We start from the raw sequence: 24,617 nt of genomic DNA on the forward strand, positions 1-24,617 counted from the left end.
CCTACTTATTACATTGTGGGGGAAATAACTATTATAGTTTTGTTTTGTTTTTCAACCATTTTTTTCTTCTTCTTTTTTTAAGAGGCTTTGTGATCTTTCTTTTTCCCGATCAGCCTTCTGCTGTTCAGATAAAAACCACTAATAGATGTAGGAGCTCGTTGCTATGAGCTCTGCGCCATCTAGTGTCCAAATGCACACATTGTCTTAACCTGAAGGCGGAAGTATGACAACAAAACGTGAGAGAAAGTTATCAAACTACCCACTGACACTTAGAGCAAAACAGGAAAGTTTTTGAAAAAAGTTAAGATGTTAAAAAATACGTCTTTATTCATTCATAATTTTAGTACTTTATTAAAATTGGATAGTTGCCTTTAGCTTGTTTAAGCATAAAAATGCAATAATACATACTTTGAAGATATATATCGACGGGAAGAATATCACAAATGAAAAGACATATGTCTTAAAGACAGTCACACGTTTATCTAACTTCTTCTTAGCATAAAACACAGACTTGCATGATGTCCTAAATATCTTCGAAGCTTGTCTATGCTGCCTAGCTACATATTTCTCCACGACACGACGCCAGACGTTTCGCTCTCCGTTCTTGGATTTTATTTTGAAAGTCATCAGCGGAAGTTGAGCTTTACGGTACGGCGAGCTTGTCCTGTTAGGTGTCAGGCTGCACGCAGAGAAATACAGCATTAGCAGCATGGCTTACAGTGCGAAGATCGGTCCGTCCATCCTTAGCAGCGACCTGTCCTGTTTGGGCAGCGAGTGTGTGAGGATGATGGAGTGTGGGGCGGATTACCTGCATCTGGACGTCATGGATGGGTCAGTTGGTTAGCATATAGTTTACCTGTTGTGCTAGCTGCTAGCAAGCCAATTTCAAGCTCAGTACTTGAGAGCCAAAGTTGGCTAACATCAACAAGCTAACCTAGCTTGTCAAAAGTTAAGCCGGGCAGGCGATATTTTTGTAACTGGTTTAAATGGAAGGCTAAAACCTTTTGGGTGCTAAACTATTACAAGACTGTCTTTAAAGTGTTATTGCCTTATACTTCTCCGTGGTAGTTTTGACATTTTTAGCTTTCTCCACACTTACGCAAGACGTCAGTGTAAGCTTTTTATGCAAGATGAAGAGCACAACAGTTGCAATCTAAAAGTTTCTCTTTGTTTCCTCTTTAAGGCACTTTGTACCCAACATCACGTTTGGCCATCCCATGGTGGAGTGTTTGAGGAAGTCAGTAGGCCAAGACCCGTTCTTTGGTGAGACTTAATGATAAAACAATCACTGTTATTGTATTGTTGTGCCGCACAGTATTGGGACAGTGTGAATGTTGCAGATATGCACATGATGGTGTCTCGGCCTGAGCAATGGGTCAAGCCTATGGCCGCAGCAGGAGCCAATCAGTACACCTTCCACTTAGAGGCCACCACCAACCCTGGAAACCTCATTAAAGAGATTAGAGAGAGTGGCATGAAGGTGAGGAAAAGACCCCAAAAGAAGAGACAGACTTGCTTTACTTATTCACTGCCTTGACGATAAAGACATCTGCATAATTATAGTGTAATTGTATAATTGTAGTGATAGGGAATTATAAAACCCCGGCATTTGTTATAAACATGTGAGTGTTAAAGTGACCCTCGCTCACTTGTATTACAGGTGGGTTTGGCTATTAAGCCTGGTACTACTGTTGAAGAGCTGGCTCCCTGGGCTAACCAGATCGACATGGCTCTGGTAATGACTGTTGAACCTGGTTTTGGGGGACAAAAGTTTATGGAAGACATGATGCCCAAGGTAAGGACTAAGCAAAGATGGAAGAATGACCTTTCTGAAAAAAAAAAAAAAAAGAGTATTACACATAACCACAACAGAACAAATTGGATTTATCATACTTACTGAATTTACAATTTAGCACAGTGCAGTTTCTATACTCTTCATTAGCATATGAGGTGTGAGGTCATTGTTTGTCTTATTTGAGAAGTTTAAGAAAGGAAATTAAAGGAATATGCATTAAAAAATCAATGTGCGTTTCTCTGTACACTACACCTAAAATTATCCAAATAAAAATGCATAGTAAATGGTCATAGCATTAAAGACTGCACAGGAGACTGTATAATCATGGTAAAAAGAAAGCATGCACTCATAGTGCTTCCACATGAATTAAGAGGGTACGTAGCAGCCAGGAGCGGCTAATTAAACACACTTCATTAACTGACCATCAGTAAGTGTGAAATGATAAAACAATCAAAAAGTAAAAGTGGACGTTTTGTTAATTTGTTGGTCTGGAGGATTCAGGTGTGTGTTAATTCTCTAGGAGGAAGGATAACAGCATGATCTTACAGAAACGATTATTGCTATCCATCAATCTGGGAAGGGTTATAAGGTCATTTCCAAACAATTTGAAGTCTGTTATTCTACAGGGAGAAAGTTTGCTCATAGAAGGCAAACATTGAAGGCACTTGTCAATTTTCCATTAGTTGATGTCCCAGCAGATTTATCCCAAGGTTATTGGGTGCAATCCTCAAAGAAATTGCAAAAATCCCAAAAGCTACATCTCAGACTCTACAGGCCTCTGTGAGAAAGTTCATGACAGTAAAATTAGAAGATTGAACAAGAATGGGTTGTTTGAACGGGTTGCCAGGAGAAAGCCTCTTCTCTCTAGAGAGAACATGACAGCCCAGCTCATCTTTGCAAAGTTGCATCTGAGCAAACCACAAGACTTCTGGACCAGTGTCCTTTTGACAGATGAGACGAATGTGGAGATGTCTGGCCAAAGTGCACAGAGCCACATTTGGTGAAAGCCAAACGCATATCAGCACAAACAGCTCATACTGACTATCAGCACTGTGACAGAGGGGTGATAATTTGGACTTGTTTTGCAGCCACTGAGTCGACTATGAACTTCTCTGTATATCAAAGTATTCTAGTCAAATGTGACGGCATCTATCTGACAGTTACAGCTTGGCCCAAACTGGGTCATGTAACAGGACAATAATCCGAAACACAATAGCAAATCTGCAACAGAATGGCTGAAAAAAGAAAATAATCAAGGTGTTCCAATGGCCTAGTCAAAGTCCAGACTTCATACTGATTGAAATGCTGCAGTGGGCTCTTTAAAAGAGCTGCACATAAATTACCCACAAACCTCAAGAAATTGAAGCAACATTGTAAAGAAAAATGGGCCAAAAGTCCTTCAACACTGTAAGAGATGATAAAATCATGCAGTCAACTTCAAGTTATTGCTGCTAGAGGTGCTTCTAAAAACTACTGAATCATTGTCACACGCTGCTTCTAAATTTTGGCTTTGTTTTTTATTAAATGAATAATGACACAGTATAATATGCAGTGTAATATTGCTCACCTGAGCTTGTATTAAAATAATTATAAGCAAGGATCAGATCTTTTTTTTTTTTTTTTTAAATGTCCTGGTATGTAAACACTTAGAACTGCTAGTGTATTTTACCATGACTATTCTTTGTAGCCAGCCTGCTGTGGGCAATGCTGGTTTTCCACAAGCATAGCCCACAGCAGGCTGATACAAAATATTGCATTGCACACTTAGAAAAAAGCAGTGCAATGGGTTCAGGTATATGTGAAGTATGTGGTGTATGAGTGCTGCCGGGCCTTTGTAGTGATCACGTACAGATGCTTTTCAGATGAATCTGTGTGTTCCATTTTGAGGAGGACCTCTTGTGTGGGTGAAAATTTGGTGTAAAAAGCAAAACACTGATCCAAGGCACACTCTGTATGATTTGTGCAGACTGTTGGTTGTTGACAGTTCTGAAAAGATTATTCAGTCATTATTGAAGCAGATATTTACCACAATATAGTGGTTTTGTTTGGCCTGCAGTCTTGTTGAAGGGGGGTGCATGTGATTAAACCGGCATTATTGTGTGCCTTTGCTCTCCTACTAATCTGTGAAAATTGTATTTGGCACATTTTGAGTTCTTTTCTGTGTATGTGTGACCCAGGTAAGCTGGCTGCGGAGTCAGTTCCCATCATTAGATATTGAAGTAGACGGAGGGGTCGGTCCTGACTCTATTCACAAGTGTGCAGAGGTAAACGACGCATACACGACAGGCTAATCAAATAACCGTCTAAAATCAAAATGTATATGCTTTTAGGTTTTCTTACATTTTGTTTGCTCCCATTTGCTCTAGGCAGGGGCTAACATGATTGTGTCAGGCAGTGCTGTGATTGGCAGTGATGACCCTCGTTCTGTCATCGCCCTCCTGCGCACCGTGGTGGCCGAAGCAATCCAGAAACGCTCGCTGGACCGCTGAGATGTTCTATTTATGGTCCTCACAGCGACACTCTACCTACCTGTCCCAGCAACACCACCACAGCAGCCAGCAGAAAGGAATCAATATGGACATTTCTGGGTTAGAGGTTGAGGGTCCAAGTCTGAACAGGGGGCTTCAGTGGAGGGTGTGTGTTGACAGCCAAATCCAAATCACTTTGATGGAGTGAACTTGCGTCGTGCCTCCTAAAACTTGAACTTCATCCTTTTTGCCACAGTCTCCTGAATAGTTAACTCAAAACGAGTCTCACCTCAGCATAGGAACATCTATTTCAGGACTGGAGCCAATGCTACTCTGAGAAACTCTGTAAACATTCCTGAGTATTGTTTTGATTTACACTGTGTTCTCCCTATGAATCACAGAAATAAAATGGCCCAGATATCATGGTTCATACATCACAAAATCCAATTTTGACTCGTTCATTGTTGTTGAAATCACAAGCTATTTACTGTTATACTGAGTAGAAGTATTGTACACCATTCAATCAAACCATGAAATTTGATTTTGCAGATTAAAAAAGTTAAAAGTGAAAGGAAGTGTGTGGTGTTTGCAGTTTGACCATAAATGTGTATTATACATTATGTACTTATATCATTGGGTACACTGCTTAACAACATAAATGCCTAGTTAGCCAATTACATTGTATTAACTCAAGCATTTAGGCATAAAGAACTAGAATCGGTGAAGAAGAGTGATTTAAGTGACTTTGAACACGGTGTGGTGGCTGGTGTTAGAGTGGCTGGTCTGATTTTTTTTTTTTTTTTTTTTTCCCAGAAACTGCCGATCTACTGGAATTTTCCCACACAACCAACTCTAGGGTTTTCAGGGTCCAAAAATATCCAGTGAGCAGCAGTTATCTGGGTGTGTTTGTGTCAGAGGTTGGAGGAGAATGAATGGCTAGACTCATTCAGATTAGAAGTCTACATTTAACAGCACACTACAACCAAAGTAGTTGTGGTGTGTTGCCGGAACATCTTTTTTTCAATGCACAACACGTCCGGCCTCAAAGTAGACAAACTATAACAATAGAAAGCCGTACTGGGTGGTGGTGCCTCAATGAGACAGAACTGTAAGGTGCTCCTTAAACATTAATCTTGCAGCAATAATCTTGAATTCAAACCCCATTTTACATTAGTGGAGCTGATGAACAGCAGGTGAACATATTTCAGTTCTCGGGAATGAGTATCACAGAGAACCTGTCACTGCCGGCACACACCTGCCTGGATAAGGACGCTGAGGAGTGACTGTACTTCTTAAGAAAACTGAATTTTCATGTCAAGTTCTTGTTAACTTTTACTCAGGAGCAGTGGAGAGCAACTTAACTAGAAGCATCACAAAATGCTTTGATTTTCACCAGCATCCATCTGTTGAGCCTCACTGTTAACAGTGAGGTATCTGCATACAGCTCAAAGGATACTAAAAAAAAAAATTACCCACCACAGCCTGTTTACCCTGCTGCCATCTGGCAAAACGAGGAGGGATCCAATGCTGTACCACCAGACTCCGGAGCAGTTTGTTTCCTCGGGCAATTTAGTTATTATTCTTTGTTAGTGCAATACATTTACAAAATTTGAATTTGTCATAAAACCTTGTGTTATATGTCGACAATTAAATCTTACATTTCACTGCAGCAGCCTGCTCGATCTCTTCTACTATTGATATTAAGTCTGTTTTTATTAATCCTCACTCAGGTTTTCAGTGTTAGACTTCTGCTTGTCACTGGGTATATTTTCCACAGCTCTTTTAACTCACGTGGAAGGAGATTAATGGCTCCTTCACAGAGAAAATCTAGAGTACATGATCCAAGCTGCGTGACTGGCTTCCACTGATTTTTTTTTCCCCCCTCTCCCATTTGTACACAAGATGGCGAGTTTGGACAAAAACCTTTTTGATTAAATAGTCAGGGGTATATTTATTCATTTGTAAACACGAACAAATATTTTACAAGCCTCCAGATTAAAAACTCTGCGCTGTAATCTATGGTGTGTTCAGGCTTACTAGTGTGAACAGCAACGCTACAAATTCAGCAGATAATTGGACACAGAGTGATTGCTGTGAATAAGAGGAGCCGTCTGTCTCTCTGCATATTGACAACACTGCTTTAACCTTTGACTGCTTTTCAAAGACTTTTATTGCTCTGTCAGTTTCAATCATTACACTGAAAAAAGGGGGCTGTTATTTTTCAATTGATTACTGTCTCGCAGTGGTGCCAGTGTCTGATTTGTTTGAACAAGGAGAAATGCAAGTTTACGAGCAGGATGTGTTTCCAGGAATCGATACGTAGCATTGTATTTGTTGAATCACCAGAACCAGAACCTTGTTTTTCCCGCACACCCAGAAAGACCAGAGATATATCTGTGGTTTCTCTAATCTCTTTATCTGCTGAAAGAATCCCTCCTGTCAATGAGAATCACCCATGACATACTTCAAACTGCAAGCAGCTCACTTTTAATAATGCAGCATATGTCTTGGAGGCAATTCACAGAGCTGCTGAAATATTGATGCCTAAAAATCTGTATTTTTATTTTAAAATCACAGATAACGGCAGATAATGTCATCATCTTTGCTTACAGGGTCGATGCACACGTGTATATAGAGGTTTGCATACTGTGCGAGTGTGTTACAGTTGAGTTTGTGTATTATATGTGTGTTTGCGCATTATTGGGTGAATCTACTGTGACCGATTTCTGTTCTAATAGAGGATGACAGCCGTTTTGTATGCCTGTGTTGCTGCCACTTGGAAATGAGAGACAATTCAATGTGAGTGAGTCGGCAGCACCTACACATGCTCCACACTACTTAAGCCATGTCGTAGTGTCATTATTAGTTAATTGACAGTTGCTGTTTCACTCTCCACACTATCTAAATGCCATTTGTTGATTTGTTACAAAGTTTTAAAAGCAGAGAGAGAGAAATGTCGGCAGCAGCAGTGGGAACAAGGACAGAACCGGTTCGCGGGGGTTAGAGGATGCTCAAAGAGGGACATATGCACACACCTCACATACTGGCCCTTAACTTATAGATCAAAGTCAGCCATGACAACAACATCCAGAGGTACTGTTATTTGTGGTTAAGATAGGAAAGCCTACTACATGCTGTCAAATACTCAACTGGCTCATCCAAAGATGCCGTTTGAAGTAGCTAGCTTGTCACAGGGGAATATGTTTTTTATGTTTCTGTATTTTCCTCTCCTACTCTTCTCTCTGCTGCCATTTATTTTGTTCCATCTATTCCCCGCAGCACCATCTTTGCCTCTTCACTCTTTCCTCCTTTTCTGGGATTATTGTATAGCAGAATTATATCTTTCTGCTCCTCCAGTCTTCTTCAGCACTAAAGGCACATTAGTGAACTCGCTTTGCCCGCTCCTGCTCATTCATAATTACTTGGCATCCCACAGGAGAACAAGATGCACATCACTGATTAGCTTGCTGTTTACCAACTTTACTTATGCATAAAGGGCTCATCTGATTGAATGTGCATCATTATATTAACAATTAAAAACATCTTGCCTAAGATAAATTTACAAAAGATCTTTTTTGCTTCAGCTCTCAGCAAGGTGGGCTACTTTGTAGAATATACTGTTAATGTATAATGGATATAATGGATAGTAATGGAGGTATGGGTTGCCCTCGTTGCCTCTCAGCTCCTGCTATAGGGCCTACTGATGTGTGAAATAATGCATTTTCTGGAAGGTGACAATTAGCTTGCATATAGCTCTTTTTTTTATAACTATATGTAAGGCCTATGGTCTTAGCTGCCTGGTCTCAGGGTACTACGAGATAGACTGCCATGAAATATTATAATTAGACCCTAGAGAACAAACCCTAGAGACCTAAATGACAATTTCACAGATTTTTGCACTTCCCTGATGTTAACATTAGTGGGGACTGGTGAAAACTGGAGAGGAGGAAAACAAACTTATCATGCTATTTTACACTAGCTGGGAACTTACTCTATTTCTGCATTTTAACATTCAACAAAAGATTAAGTTAGATTAAGTCTTTTAGATTTCATTACAACTGTTATTTATTGAGTTCTTGATGGGAATGCTTGATGTGTTGCCATCTGTATATGTAGCGTCTGAGTCTGCAATGCATTTTTCCAAATGTCCAGTAGGAGGCGAGTCTTGTGCTTGGTTGGCTAAATTGATCTATAACCTCAGAAAACATTTTAATAATAACTTCTTCTTTTTTTTTTAGCTTGTGAAATATAACATATTGCTCAGTTCTACATTAAATGACCCCATTAGCTTGCATTGTCCTTCTCTTATTCAGTCAGTCTACCTCTTACTCATCACATTCAGTTTAAAAATGGCGGTGTATGTCCATCTTTTTATATGCACTGTCCAAAAGGGTCACATGAAAATTTTGGGCTGTTTTCTAAAGCCCCTCCATAACAGTTTCAGCTGTGACAGTAGAAGCCAGCAAATGATGACATAGCACACAGTACATTATGCCAAAAATGCATCAGCTCTGCTACAACAAGCTAACTGCTCAGTTGGTTAATGCAAGTTGCAAGCTAACACTAAAAAAAAAAAAAAGAAGAAGAGAGGAATAAAAATGAAAAAGGAAATGACTCCACTGAAATTTCTAATTTGCAAGCAAAATTTGTTTGCAAGTCAGAAATCATGACTCTATAATTCTAAATGTATTTTGCTTCTATGTCTCTACAAACATTCATTGCACTCACAGAGTGTAGTACAGAGAATCAGTAACATACTGTCATATCAATAATGTATTGTGGCTGTTGATTGGTTAGGGAGGATGTTTTCTGGTGGTGCACTGTTGTGCATGTCTTGGCATGCATTAAATTAATGCAGGATCTCCCTTCAGAAGGACAACACAAGCTCCTTCTTGCATACTTACAGTATATGCAGAAAAGTGCTGAGACACCTACACATTACATCTACAGGAGCTGCTTGGCTATGGAAATCCATGCCATGAAGCTCTAGGGCACAATTTCTGTGCTGATATTAATGCCTGGAGGTCTGGAGTTCTGCAGTTATTGAGTAAGCGGAGTGTTGGCGACTTTTATAGACTATGCCCCTCAGCATGATGTCAGCTTTATCTGCCACATCCTGACTGGATTGCTGTGGTTCCTGAACACTTTCACTTTGCAATAAAACCACTTAACAGTTGATTGCGAGATATCTAGGAAAATATATAGACCTTATTGCAATGATGCCATTTTACTACAACTACAGCCACTGAACTTACATGAGATCTTTAGAGCTACACATTCTTTCACAACTGTTGTAAAGCCGAACTGCCTGGCCTGGTTTATTATATACCCCCATGGCAACAGGACTAAAAACATCAACGATTAAGAGGTGTGGTCCAGTACCTTTGTATATTCAATGTACACACACTCATGCATACAATGCAGGCTGTCGTTTCCCCTCCTGCCTTCCTTGCAGGGGTTAAAACAAACATTTTAATCAAAATTGCAATGGATTATGTCTAAAGAGCAGGAAAAATCTATAAATTATACTGAAATTTGGGTAATAGTTTATTTCAAGCAATTACTCTTTCATGTTTTGATCTCCTTCATGCCTCTAGAAAACAGACGAGGAGAAATCTCCTCTGCCTCTATTTAGCAGCCTCCTCTGGCTGACACAGTTTTTATTTTAAACGAAATGATTTTAAAGCTGATCAAATTTGTGCAATACATGCTCCCGCCAACCTCAGCGCACTTGATTTAGGCGCTTTTCATGGTGTAAATGCGACACTAAATGTGTATATAGCAAAGCTTCACCTTTATTTTTGTTGTATGTTACCACCGCTGTACTTCCAGCATCATAAAATGGGTAGCATTAGTCTTTTTAAAAACTCTCTCAGCGCTACCTTCACCCCTGCTCTTCCCGCTCACTAAAGCTTCGTTCTAAAATACATCTAGCAAACAAACCTTCTCATAGTCAAAAGTCCTGTGTGCTTTGAAAAGCTCAAGAGATTAAGTGGACTTTCTTCATTTTTTTTCTTCACAAAAACCAAATATTTTGCAAGGCAATTAGATCCATCAAGCTTTAAAAGCTCATCTTAATTAGGTCTGCATCTGAATCTCCCGGCTTCCTCTGAGAATTGAGAGACTAAATGCTGGGGTCCCAAGCGAATGTTGCAGCAACCTTAGCACCAGTTTACTTCATCTTAGCCGAACCAGTGGAAGTACACTCATTTTGTGTGTATCAATTATGAATAAGATGAGAATATTTCAGTGTGTGTTTGAATGTTTTATATCTATAATGAATGATATGGGGCCATCAGGGTTTTTGTTGTTGGTTTGTCAGTAGAGGTGTCTTCTGCAGTACATCATTTGCCTGTAAGTGTCCATGATAATCTCTTGACCTTTCCCCCCCCCCAACGGACAACCTTTACAAACACGTTTTGAATGGAGCTATTGATTCTTTTCTCAAGCAGCTTTTATACAGATCACAGATTAAAGACTGCTGCTGAGGCATCAATAGCAAATTACAGTGCAATTTTCAAGAGTACAGGTGGCACAACTGTTTTCTACTTTTACCGCCTCTTGTCCATCATCCACGCTAATGTCTCAAGAAGTAAATGTGCAGATTAACATTTCATGCCCGTTCTTTCTGATTCAGCCTTACATCACCGAGTGAGTCATACTACACAAAGCAATGTGGTATCATACAACAGTGAGTGCAACAAGCTGTACACAGTCCTCATCTACCAATCACCCTTTACAGGGTGTTAATTTTGTAGCTCTGCCTCCCTTATGTCTCTTCTCTAAGAACCAAACAACCTGTCTGTAGCAGATACTAAGCTCCGTGATTAAGCTAACATGTTTTTGCACACAGGCGAATATTCCCTGCAGAAATTCACACATGATCTGTATCCATCTTCAAACATTTTTATCCCCGTCCTTGTTTGTTATGCATCCAAGCTCACCATAGTGCAAGCAGAAGAGAAAATGTCCTTTCTTTGCATTTTCTCCAGCACTTTCTCTCTTCTATTGGTAATAAATCATAATATATTTGCCCGACTACTGCCCTGCTGCTCTGGATCGTTAAGTACTGTCTGCCCAAGTGTGCCCTTAGGTGTCTAGATTCTCTGCAAGAACTATGGATTTGTGATTATTGGTAACTTGTATGCAAAACACATCTTTCCTCATAGAGGGAATGCTTGAGAAAGTGGAGACAGACAGCACAGAAATCTTGAAGGAACTGGGACAGGGAAATAGTGCTCAAAGGGGGACAATTGGTGTTTTGCATCCTGTGAGGTTGCGACACAGTTTGCCAGAAAAAAAACACACACACAAAAAAACACCCAACAACCAACAATGTGTTAACAGTGTGTGCTAGCTATCTACATCAACAGATCTTTAACGGTGGCCTCCCTTTCAGGCAAGTTGAGAATCTGCATGAATAACAAAACCAGATGAAAACCAAACCACAATTTCTTTCCCTCACCCTTTCTTTTTCTGTGGCCATGCTTTATGGAGATAATTTCAGAATTTGTTCTTGGCATCACTGGGTATTCCTTTGCATTATAACAGGTAAATATGAATTTGGGAGAAAAACAAATGGCATAGACTGACTGGAGACAGTTTACTGCTGCAGTGTTTGATGGAGTGATGGTAAAAGATTGAGAAATTCCACCTGTGTTGGAGTTATGTAACTGCAGAAGTGTTTGTTTTTTTTTAAGTTGCTGGTTAATTTGCGTGAGGATCTCCAAGATCCACCTTACAGTTATGATACAAGTTTTGTAATTTTTTTCTCTGTACACCACCGCAACATGTTTTTACTATAAATGTGATTGGAGTGCCGAGTTTCAGCTTTAATTCAAGAGGTTTAACAAAAGTATTCAATCCTTTTGAAGCCTAGAACCCATGGACATCACCCAATGCCATGTTTGGTCCTTTGTTTGATCTAGCAAAGATGCTTTGCTAGATCTTTACTGCATCCACTTTTGGATAGCTGCTCATCTTTCTGCCTTTAGTTCTGTCTTCAGTAACTGAAAGTCATCCTCTGATGGGTTTAGATCAGGTGACTGATTTGGCCATTGAAGAACATCACATAAACTCTTGGGTTGTTATGCAGCATGCTTTAGGTCATTATCCCTTTAGACTGTGAAGCACTTTTTAAATCAGCTTTGCAGCTGAATATGAGCAAAGAGCTGTAAACTTCAGAGTTAATCCCATCACTTTCACTGGTATTGGCAGTCATACATGCCCAGGCCATCACATTGCTTCCACCATGTTTGAGATAATGTGGATTCAGACTATGAGCAGTTTGTCTCCTCCACCCTTTTCTCTTCTCATCATTCTGGTACAAGTTAATCTTTTAGTCAGTGGTTTGCACATTGTTGTAAAATCTGTATTTCCATTCAGCAAAGCATCTCTTGACTGTAGATTTTGACAACAGTGTTAGATTTGTTTTTTTCCTCATCCTCCACTTATATTTACATCTTGTTGGACCTCATACCTTGTATATATTATAATTTAAAAACGATTGTCAATTGTTCACTTTCTTTTGAGCATCTGACAATCGAGGACTTTGTATAAAACTGGCTGTTAATGCTGTGCGTTTGATAAATCAATTGATATAAAGCTGAAAGTCTGCACTTCAATCACATTAATTGAATGTTTGGTTAAAATTCACTGTAATGGTATACAGAGGTGAACCTACAAAAAAAAAAAAAAGGGTCCAAAAACATATCGATCTACATACATACTTTAACATGATGATTAAATTCCTTTTATGCACAAACTCAAATGAATAAATAAACATTCATAAAATGAACACAGAACGTACAGAATACAGTAACTGTTGCCCAGCAAAGGACAAAAATCTTACACTAACTGAACAAAAACCATGCCTCCTATAGTGCTAGTATCATTTAAAGAAAATGTAGATGTTTTGCAAGGGTGTAGAAAGCAGCTCAGCAAGTTGTGACTGTTGTGAAAAGAACTGATAGATATATCGGTTTAATGACGCATCTCCAAACTCTGCAAAATGTATATGGTTGGAAGCAAAACAGGAAGAGGCAATCAATGTATTTTTATTGCAATAAACTGACAATAGCTAAGTGTCTCTTCAATGGTCACAATGGTAACTATTCGATAGAATAACATAAGGAAAAATAAATTAACCATGGTCATATAAAAATACATCAGTGAAAATAAAGCATCACTGGTTCAACTGAACACATCAACACACACTGTTTTACACCTAAATCCGGAACCAGCACACAGCCAGAACATGCAGCCCTCAAAACACAGCTACAAGACTGTCAGAATGTGTGGAGAGATCTTGGGAGGTATGGGTGATATTATTACCACAGAAACACTAGAGACTGAGTGTACAGCGCTATTGATGGTAGTGAGCAATGTGACATGAAAAACCACAACCGCATCCTCCACTTCCTGGCTAAAGTCTAGAAAGATACAATTAATGTTGCATGAATTAAGTCTCAGATTGTGGGATTTACACATTAAAGCCGAAGCAGCTGTTCTGTGGGCACCATTTACCCATCCAGCATCCCTGGAAATGTCTGAGATTCATAAAAGGCAATCACTCAACCAACAAATGAGTTCATGTAGACTTTTTGTTTTTTTCCTTCCCAGCTTTCGATTTAGCGCTGACGATAGCGCAAGCCCATAAGAAGTGGAAACCATTTTTGTCAAACCACACCAGTTATTTATGTCACTGACTTCCTTCCTGTTGTGAGTTTTTTTTTTTTTAATCTTGTCAAGAGATGTAGTTGTAAACAAACACAAAAATAATAAGGCAATATTTTGACTACCGAGGTCTTTGTTAGGCAAGCGCATGTGAGAGAACACTTAGAAAATTAGGACCATTGAGAAATCATAATGCAAAAAAGGGGAAGTCATTTGCTATGTATACAAAACAGGCCAGTTTTATGCATGTAGAATTAGCTTAGTTTCAAAAATCAAAATGTTGCCTCATTATATTGCTGGCCTTTGAGCTGGTACTACTTGTCTCGTTTCCACTGTGTGGCACTTTTTTCTCCCCCGAGCACCTTGCACCTGACCCGGGATAGGATATGATCCGCAAAAATGTGTTTATCCAATCATGTTGGCATATGCATAATAACAGATGGATGGCTAGTTGATGCTCCAGGTTCTGTTATGACACTGATCAGGTTAGTTGTAGCTGTATTTGCTGCACATGCATCACATTTCTAACTCCCAGCCTCACTCAGATTAAAATGGTATTGTCTACTTGAAAAGGATCATTTGGAGAAAATAAAAAAAAACTAGGAAGCTGTGTAGCTCGTGTCACAGTATAGGAAACATACTTGTAGCTTCTTTTTTGTTGTTTTTTTTCTTGACATAAATATGTTTAATGAAATGCTGCATAAAAGCAAAGCATTAAAAAGACGAATAGGAGCAATAAATATCAAACACAGTCTCCACAACACCCATTCTTGAAATGATCTATTTCACAGGCTCAAAGGGCATGTAGAATTGGCAGTCAGATATCGTAAATGATGACTGGGGCCGGGGCTTCGTATTCACTCTTGGGTCAGGAAGTTTGGGGTGGGGCGGGGGCGGGGGAGGGGCTGGGCTCTGTCACACGAACACAATTCACAGAGTTCGAAGTTTACAAAACATCAAATTTCCTCCTGCAATATTGTCATGCAATATACACGTTGACACGACTGAGACGACAATAATGTCACGTTTCTCAAGAGTTCTCATGTCCAGTCTGGCAGTGAATGGGGGTTAGGCCCACATTGGATAGAGGATTTCACACCTCCCCTGGCACTCCAGAGAAGGCAACAGAGGTTTTCAACCCTTCTCCCTTGCGTCAGGGGAGCTGAAGCGGATGCCTTCAGCCAGAATCCTTGATTAGAAGACATGTTAAACAGTTCCGCTGTCTTTGACCAAACATCCTACCTAAGGTGTTACATCACACTTCACTAAATAAATGCGACTCAAGCAAAAAAAAAAAAAAAAATTGAATAAGCATTTACGTGAATCTATTTTTGTGACTTGCCTGGTCAACTATTGTATATTTAAAGCCACAGTAAATTTCATTATAGTTATAGATATACAGTGTTTTGACACTGACCGAACTTGACAACCTGGTATGAAATGCGCAGGACAAATCTAGCATTTCTACTTCTACCACATTGTCAACACACAGGCTATTGACATATGTGCTTGGTGCGGTTGCCTGGCAACACAAGCAGAAGCAGTTTTTTTCTTTTTTGAAATTCAAAGCAAAAAAGAAAATCTTACAAAGCTATGCAAAACAGTATAAAACAATAAATAGAAAAAAAACAACAACCTTAGAATAATCACAAAAGTCAAACATTTGTCATCATAAACTGGTCTTCTGATGTGCAGATAATGTGTTTAGTGGTTTATGATACATCTACACATTTTTAATCTTCAGTGTGGCGCTATACAAATCCCTTAAAAAAAATATGCATCTGATATCTTTTAAAGATGTAGGACTTCGTGGTCGTACGGGGGAATTCAAAGAAATGTGCAAGAATTCAATTTCAATCAAGAATGTGGAAATTCAACCAGGACAACTCAACTGATTCAACATAAGTACATTTTTTTCTTTTGTTTTTGCCAACAAGTCCCATAAATCCACAGCAGGAGGTAAGAAGACGTATTTACAATCTGCCTTTGAACCCCCCCCCCCCCCCAACCCTCTTTAAAATTTCAAAGAGTAGCTGTTGAGGAAATAAGGAGGACTTGGCACTGAGAAAAAATCACTTGTGTTAAAGTACATATATCCTCAGCAGGAGGGAGCTGTTCATTTATTTTCCATAATTTCCCCATCTCCCACTCTTTCGCTTGCAGTTTCTTTTCTGGGAGAAGAAGAGTGGGACAGTCTCCCACTAAGGCCAGAGTGTCTGGCAGTGTTTAACACCAGGACCTGTTTCTGTCTGCCAAGCTAAACTCATTGTGAAGGCAGGTGGGCCAACACACATACACACATCCTCACTTAGGACACAGACTTGTGTGTCCTAGCCTTTGTCTCTATGCAGCCTGGCAACCAAGTCGGCAGCTACGAAGTCAGTGGGCGCAAAGCATCACTATGGCAACCAGCATAGTGGGCAAGGCTGTAGCTGCTCCTGGATCAGTGCTGAGACTTTTTTTTTGGCATACTCTTAATGCCAGAGTTGATTATAGAGTTCCTTCTCTTAAATGTTCTTCCTAAATTGGCCCGTGATCTCATGTGCACAGTTTTTTTCCCTCCCCGCACTCTTTTGAAAAATAGACGAATATTCAGAGTAATAAAGATGCAACTAAGAAATTAAGATTCACAAAAAAAAAGACAAAACAAAAAGAAAATGAGAGAGCCTCATGATACTTCCTTTCCCATACTTTGCACGTGCACAGTTAATTGTGCTTACACACTAGACACAACCTCATCCACACACACACACACACACACACACACTTTTTTAACATAAAACAGACAGCCACCAGGGTGTGAATTTTCAAACTGATCAACTGATTGACTAATTCAACACAGCAGTGAACGACAGTAAGGTCTGAAGGTGGAGTCCAGATCTGCTCCCTGGCATAGTGTAGGCTAAATCCACGATTTAAGCGAGGCAGTCGGGCAGGACCCTTGCTTAGTCGACCGAGCCGGGGTGCAGGCTGAGAGCTGGCGGGTCCAGGCAGGTGGGAGAGTAACTGAGGTGAGGTTCTTTAATCCACAGTAAGGGAGCACCGTTCTTGCCTTCTTGGCTCTTGCTGTTGTTGCGGCTCTTGTAGCGGACTAGCAGCAGGGCGATGAGGAGGATGCCAAAAATGGGGAAGGGATAAAAAAAGACAAAGTAGAAGAGGGAGCTATTGGAGCACACCACTGACTGGACGGTGGACACTGTTGGCAGAAAATAAACACGTTAGTTGTTTTATTCTTTCAAAAGTTTCTCATTTATGTGTCAAAATATCACCATTTACTGATATATATACATACATATTATATTTCTTTCTTCCACCTGAGAAGCTGCTGTATCAGCATATGTAAGCTGCTATGATGTCACATGAATGAATATGTGGTTATGTGAGAATAAGTGGGGGGGAAAAGAAATTGAAAACTACACCTCTCAGAATTTGTGTAAAACAATAATTAACAGGATTTCCGGCTTTTAAAAATAGTTTTACCAAGTTTTGGCAAAAACAGAAGGAACTTAGATTTTTCCTAGATAAGCTCAGTGCCTTTTTGATCAGCGTGTATATATCTGGAAGTAAGGAAAATGATGTGGCCCTCTGTAATGGAGAAAAACAAAATGACCTTAATGACTGTAAATAGAGAACATTCAGAGTTTTTCTCTTTTCTGTCTGTAGTCATAAACTTTTAGAAGTTCACCTGGCGTCACTGCAGCACATTTGAATAGGCTAGAATTTACTGAATAAAAGATGTATATAACCAGATTGTACTCGTTAGAAATGAGATTACGCAAGCATTTTTACACAATGAAACCAGGGGAACCAACGAACAGGACAATGTGAGTCAGACTTCAGAGGGTTAATAATAAACATAGCTGAGTACTGATAAATACAGAGTGCAGGTCTCTTACAGCTTGCACTTTTTGCACTTCTAAATCATCTTCTCTTATTTATTGAGCCTTGTAATTTGATTTATTTTACTGCTTTAAATACCAGCACAGCTTTTGACACTGTAAATGACTCAGCTTCAGTGCTAAACAGTAAGCGGCCATGTCTGGCTCTCATTTTTACTTGTTAATTGCAACTGAGGAAGCCAGATCCCACAAGATAGAAATTACGAGAAAAAAAAAGTAACTAAGAGCTGCATAACTTGCTTATTATTAGTTTCCGTTTGCCTGCACCAAAACACATATTAGGAGATATTAGGACTGCACAGTGTGACAATACATACGATAAGCCTAGATTTCCAAATAAGCAGTAGCTAATTGGTAATAAATTACCAGTATGCTGTTAGAAGGCAGCCATTGATAAAAGTATAGCTTTATGCAATCTTCAGTGTCACGACAGATCAAAAGATTCTGTCTTTTACGAGCTTACCTTGTTGTAATACATTGACAATAGTGTACCCAGAATTGTTGGTGGCCAGGCGGTACCATACGTTGCGGGGGTTGAGCAGCCACTCTTCAACGTGGCAGTAGTATCGGCCCCCGTCTGTTGGCCGGGCCCCTTGAATGGTCAGGCTGTACTGATCAGAGGCCATCCTCTCAAACTGCAAGCGAGAATTTGGCCCGGGTTCCTCTATGGGGCTGCAGTTTCCATTTCCAAAAACGGCATCATGTCCAATGGAGAACACGCACTCCCGGTCTCCTTCTTCTTCCCCTGGCTGATCCTCATTGTTGTCGTTTTTAGGGCGCTCTACATACCAGGACACGGAGAAGCGGGAGTTTCGGGATGACTGTGAGGGAATGCTGCAGCCTAGTCGGATTGGACCGGACTCTTCCACAGTCATGTTTGACTCCAGTTCTTCAACCTGCAAGCGAACCTCTGCAGGGGTCCGGAAAATAAACAGAAATTGAAGACCCTGAAGCTCTCCAAGAAATTTCTAATAATTTCAGCTTAGTTCAAGTTCAAATACAAAACAAACAAATCAGTTAATTAGTAGGTTACCATGCTGCTATTCTGAAGATCTTCAGAATAGCAGCATATTAATATTATATTATTATTTCCCCATACAAAAAACGCTTCTGTGATGATGATTTTCTTTTTTCTTTGCTGTCAGTTTGGCATTCGGTAGCTGTATTTCAGTGTTTTACTGATAAAATCATGAAGAGATGTTCTTTTTAAATGAATCAAAATAAATGCCAGTCATTGCTCTAATTTGAACAAGTCCAAAGAAATTAATACTACAAAACAGCAAATGATTCTGAAAATGGGACACTAAACTTCCCAAATGCACAAACAAAAAGGAAAAAATAAATAAATCTCAGAGCGCTGCCCAGAGCTATCACTAGTCTTTCAGCTTCCCAGCAGGGTTGGATCCTACCCCAAGGCTACTGTGTCTGGTGTGCGGTTATACTACAGTCCTTCAGGGGTGATACTATGACCCAGTTCCACTGCAGTTTTAAAAAAAATGACAGTACAGACTTGGCATGCCTGGACTCATCTCACACACAGTTTGGAACGGTCTCCTTGTTAAAGCATAATGAGAAGCAGAAAGCACAGCAGGAAAGCAGGGGGAAAAAAAGGAGAGTTCTGGCACACGTCTCCCCTCATCTTTTTTCTCGACAGGCAGATTTTTGGATGACTTCCTGGGTGAATGTTTTAACACCTTAATGAACATCTACGAAGTTTATACCGCATTTTATATTTAGCTTATGAAGATGTTTACATGTCCATAAAAGTTGAAATCTATAGGGTCATGAATAATAAAAGTTACAGTCCATGTTGCATGATGAGTTTCCACATATATTGTGTTAACTCTCTGAAGCATGAAAGGGACGAGTTAGTCTCCCCAAAACAAGCCTTGTATACGATGCGCATATTTCAAAATATTTTCATTTGCGTGAGTAGCTGAGTGCTTCAGCTATGCACTGGTAGACCAGATTCAACTTAAAAACATAGTACTGTAAGCACTTCTTACTCTACGGGCTAATCACCAGGTGTTTTCATCCTCACATTCTAGTTGGACAGATGCCTGATCAATGATATAAATTCTGCATTGTAAACAGCACACCTGGCAGATGAATACTGCTCCCCAAGTGCCTGAAAAGTCACCTTCAGCAGGACTGTTCAGTTATTATTGGCATTTATGGGGTTAGACAAAGAATCTCTTTGTATATGAAGAGTAGGAGGGTTTAGGTAAATGAGAAAAGGGAGAGGAAGTTAGTCAAGTTAGGGAGAGGAAAAAGATACAAGTTGGAGAGTTCCTAAAATAACTGTAATGAGGTGGGATGTCAGAGTGTAGGTGGCAGTTGGAACATCATAGCTTTAAGCTCAAGTTTTTGAATTCTGGACAAGAGGATTAGGGTTTTCCATCAGCTGGCATGACTTCAATCCATCTTTTTCCACCTGAGCTCTGGCTGGGGCAGGTGTAAGGTCATTGGAGTGAGACATAGCATGTCATAGAGGGAGGAAAGCAAGTTGGAGGAAGGATTGAGTTAAGTGGTTTAAAGGATCACAAAATGTAGGGCTTAAGTGGCAGCTGCTACCTCGCTGCAGTGGGAATAAACATGGATTTGGTTAAAGGGAAAAGCACTGCTTGCTCACCTGGTTTTCTGACCAGAACCTGCGTGAACCCCGAGGAATCCCGGGAGAGTCGATACCAGACTCCATCTGGGTCACTCAGCCACTCCTCCACCAAGCAGTAGTACGTGCCAGAATCGCTGCTTTCAGCCCTGTTCAGCGTCAGCACATACAGACGGGGTGACAACCTCTCAGCCTGCACACGCCGTCTCAGTCTCTCCTCATCTGCGTAGGCGCCATATTCGAAGGCCCCGGAGCGTTCGATCCTCAGCAGCAGCTCGTCAGCCTCCGACCCGGTCGCTCGTCTCACGTACCACATCACGGTATGCTGGGAGTCCTGGTTGGTCTGGGAGGTGATGGAGCAATTGATCCTGACACGGCTGTCTTCCAGGTACACCTGAGACTGGTTGTTCTTTTGCACTCTCAGCTTACTCTCTGCAAGGAATGAAGGGAGATGGGGGAAAAGGGAGAAAAGGAAAAGGAGCAGACAGTCATTTCTATGGGTATAGGAAAATGTGAGCGCTGGTGACAGGTACACAATGCAATTTCTGTTTTGTGACAGACGACATGTTGCTAGGTTTATTTCTGGTGGCACCAGGGGAGGAAAAGATAGTGATGTGTGGGTGGGTGCAGCGGTTGATGAAGAAAGAGAGAAAGAAGGGAACAGGAAGGAGAGGGAAATGTCAAGAAAACCAAAGCTGCAGGGATGGGAGGTCTGCTGGTATCAAAGTAAAAATGTATGATAAGATGCAGAACAGGAGAAGAGACAAGGGTGAATGGTAGTGGGGTGGATTGCAAAGTAGGGCTACGTTATTAAGTAAGATATAAGACAAAAGCAGTTGGGGGGGGGGGGGGGGGGGGGGGGCGTCTTGTCAGTCTGCCAGAAAGTAAACGAAGTAGGAATCCATTTATAAAGTCAAGCAAGGAGGGAAGAGAGCAGATAGGAGAGGAAGGAGACGACAGCGAGGTGTGACTGGGATGTCAGGAAGGAACTGAGGCTGCCCTGAGTGCTGTGACAGGATTGGTTACAGTGACATTGGTTGTGTGATAGGATTAGTTGCAGGTACATCAGGTGTGACCGCAACCAGAGTCCCACTGTCAAATGCCTGGGGGGAGAGGGATTAGTTGAGCAAAGTATGTAGAAAACCACAAAAATGCGTGTAGACATAAACATCCTTGTCATAGAATGTATGAAAACACAAGGACAGAAATTGTGTGTTTTCATACATCTTATGTCCACCTGCACCTCATAATTCTCCGTTCCTGTCGTGAAAAGCACATTTTTTCATGATGTAAGAGCTTCTGTAATTTACATGAGACGTGAAAATACTTGTTATAATGCAGTGAAGATCTGTCTTCAACAATCATAACAACAGCGGTACTTACAAGCAATCAAATATTCATACATTAAGCCAAACAGGTCTGCATAGTTTTGCATTTATAGTTTATTTTTTAGCGGTTTTTCCCAGTGGAATTGGCACACCACCTCTATAACTAGTTTTAACCATCTTGCCTGCACAACAACAATTTGACTGGTAGAACTCGTGTGCAGGGAAACATGTGAGCAGCTATAGACATGCATCTTGAGGAAATGCCATCTTTCTTCACACCAGAATGAGTGTAAAACACATTTTGAGGTATCAGCTAGCATTATCTAAAGGACATGGGTGATTTCTGGATGGATTAAAACAGCAGTTTTAAAAAACTGCCTGTTGTAATGCATCTATAGATGCAGTTTTTATTGTAATTAATAACATAAAGATTAAACAGACACAAAAAACCCCCAAAATTGATACTTAGATATCATATACTTGAGATCACAAATAGCACCATAGATCTCAAACCTACAGTTTTGGCAATGCTGCAATGCATCTGTTCCACTGAACATCAAAAACTGTCGAGTACCTAAAGCTGGCATAAAATGCTGGATGACAGCCATATTCTTTTTCCACTTGTCCTCCATCCGACCATTTCCGAACCGTTTTTATATTTTGAGATGGAAGCACAGTTTGACATTTCCCCCCAAAGTTAAAAGAAAGATTTTATTGAAAAATTTATTTTCAAAGGAAAATTTGGGTATTGATGCTTTGAGAGTCAGGCATATCTGTAAAAAAAACCCCAAAACTGTAAATAAAAACAGATATGATGTGCAATATGCAGTGCATTTGTATTAATTCGATGTTAATGAGTTGTCATGTACATTTTGTTTCCTGTTTGATAACTTGAACTATATCTGACCTCCTTTTAAAGCTTCCCAATTCCTTTTTATGTTTCTCCTTTGTAAAACAACCTTCTGTATCCCCAAATTCATGCACCCTTCTAGCTCACGCTAGGCTTTGCTATGACTGACTGAATGATTGACTGCCTAGGGTCATAGCCATCTGCCTAGAGAGGCTCATCCTTATCCACAGATTGGCACGCATGCTAAAATGAGAGCCGTTTGTAATATTTCAAAGCTTCCGCGTACATTCAGTATGCGTGTGTTTAGCTGCATTCAAAAGACGCCTGTCTACAAGACATTGTGAGACCACCATGTTGCGTAAGAGTAAAGCTAGCATCTTAAATTAGTCATCATCATTGCCCCTTTACCTCTGTACCCACTAGACTTGGGAGGAAGCCCGACAATGTCCCTATCCGGAATTGCGGTAGAGCCCTGTGGAATCCTGGCAATCCTTTTTTCTTTTTCTTTTTTTTTCAGGAGAATTACTTCCGAACCTCCTGAAGTGGAACCATGCAGGATTGGATTGGCACAGGACAAAGCGATTCTCTGCCATTTCCATTCTGAAGTTTGAATCGGCAGCCAGGAGAAAAACTGGGGGCTGAAAGCCTTTTTTCGTACATCAGTGTTTACAGATATGCCGTTTAAAAATCTAAAATAGGCTAATTATTTGAGAGCTATTAAGTAGCATCATGAGCTATTACAAGTTATTATTGCTCAGTCAAGCATACACTGAAGGGACAAAAAAAACAAAAAGAAAAAGAAGTAGAAGAAAAAGAAAATCTGAGAACAATGAGCACAGAAGCAGAAAGAAAAATTAAAGGAAAGAAAATGCATCTTTTCATATGCCAAAACATCTTAAAAGTCTCCGCTCCCTGCAGAATCCTCATGCTGTGAAAGCGACTTCACAGATCAGCCTGTCAAATCCTGACACGTGTCCATTCCCACAGAGAGCGAAGTTCCTTCTGTCAGCTACACTATAGCCATTCCTACCAAGAGTGCATGTGCTGACGCAAGCAGCAGACGAGCTAAAAATTCAGGATGATGTGCGTACAGTGTGCAGTGCTTTTTTATGTGCAGCACTGATGGGGGAAGATTCATTATGTTGTGGGAAGAAAACCAGCACAGGGAGACAGTTCAAGCGTTGATTGTTAACAAGGATGCTTATCATCTATGTGCATTCCCTAAACAGCAAGAGTAGTTCTGCATTCTTGTGTGTCAGCAAGGCTGTCGATACCTTTTTTAACTGTCATCACACGTTTTTGGCTACAGCGTTTCTTCAATAAGCCTCAAGGGTTCATCCACGAAGTAAGACAAATCCGTAATTGGAAACACTTGTTCTCACTGCTCCGCATTAGTTCACGTGCCAGTCAAGTTGTTAGTCGGGTGTGAACAGCAACGCACGGAATTCTTTATGTAGTAACACTTGAATTCTCTTCTTTAAACTCACGGAATAAACATAACAATTTTTCATTTAACCTTGAGCATTAACGTTGACAGCATCTTGCACTGTTCACCTGCCGTTTCCAGGGCAACGCTTTCTTCATGATCAACAAGGGTGGCCAGGATATATTTAAGAATGTCAGTGAGCTCATCCTCAAATAAAAAAACAAAAACAAAAAACACACAACTCAGTTAAACCTTACATCAGCATCCAGGACTGAATAACGTTTAATCAAAAAGTCTGATTTTTGCTCCACAGAAAGCCTGAAATGAATTTTACTTGATGAAATGGAGATGTAATGAGAGACAGAGCACGGCTCAGTCCACAATTGTCTCGGCTCTACTGGAAATACTGTGTTTCAGCAGTTTGCTGGGCATGTACAGTCATTACAGTACACACAAATCCACACAGTGGAGTCACACTAATTGGCTCACTGAACCCTCATCTCATCCCTTCTCCATGTGTGCGGATATTGTCTGGTTTAATAGCTACAGGAAAGTGCAGAGTTGA

At 40.3% G+C, this 24,617-nt stretch overlaps 2 protein-coding genes across 2 annotated transcripts in view; one reads left to right on the forward strand and one right to left on the reverse strand.

Annotated features, from left to right (window-relative positions):
• Positions 1 to 679: 679 nt before the first annotated feature.
• rpe (ribulose-5-phosphate-3-epimerase) lies at positions 680 to 4,786 on the forward strand. Its single transcript, XM_085374568.1, has 6 exons — positions 680 to 831; positions 1,184 to 1,263; positions 1,341 to 1,480; positions 1,661 to 1,795; positions 3,973 to 4,059; positions 4,162 to 4,786. Exons 1-6 carry the CDS (start codon positions 710 to 712, stop codon positions 4,282 to 4,284), a joined length of 687 nt encoding a protein of 228 aa, XP_085230694.1. The 5' UTR covers positions 680 to 709; the 3' UTR covers positions 4,285 to 4,786.
• Positions 4,787 to 16,858: 12,072 nt separating this feature from the next.
• igsf3 (immunoglobulin superfamily, member 3) overlaps positions 16,859 to 24,617 on the reverse strand; it is a 75,663-nt gene continuing 67,904 nt past the window's right edge. The window contains exons 7-9 of the mRNA XM_085374518.1: positions 20,470 to 20,880; positions 18,301 to 18,747; positions 16,859 to 17,134 (exon numbers count right to left, since the gene is read on the reverse strand). Of these exons, the coding sequence (XP_085230644.1) occupies positions 16,884 to 17,134; positions 18,301 to 18,747; positions 20,470 to 20,880 (1,109 nt within the window). The 3' untranslated portion in view covers positions 16,859 to 16,883. The remainder of the gene's footprint in view (positions 17,135 to 18,300; positions 18,748 to 20,469; positions 20,881 to 24,617) is intronic.

Source organism: Diplotaxodon limnothrissa, linkage group LG16 (assembly GCF_057381915.1).
Source record: "Diplotaxodon limnothrissa isolate DT_005_m linkage group LG16, D_limnothrissa_male_GT1.1, whole genome shotgun sequence".
Taxonomy (NCBI): domain Eukaryota; kingdom Metazoa; phylum Chordata; class Actinopteri; order Cichliformes; family Cichlidae; genus Diplotaxodon; species Diplotaxodon limnothrissa.

Coding starts and splice junctions, on each gene's coding strand:
- rpe (XM_085374568.1), top strand. CDS start 710: ATGGCTTACAGTGCGAAGATCGGTCCGTCCATCCTTAGCAGCGACCTG. Junction 1,264..1,340: donor AGGCCAAGACCCGTTCTTTG/GTGAGACTTAAT, acceptor TGAATGTTGCAG/ATATGCACATGATGGTGTCT. Junction 4,060..4,161: donor CTATTCACAAGTGTGCAGAG/GTAAACGACGCA, acceptor CATTTGCTCTAG/GCAGGGGCTAACATGATTGT.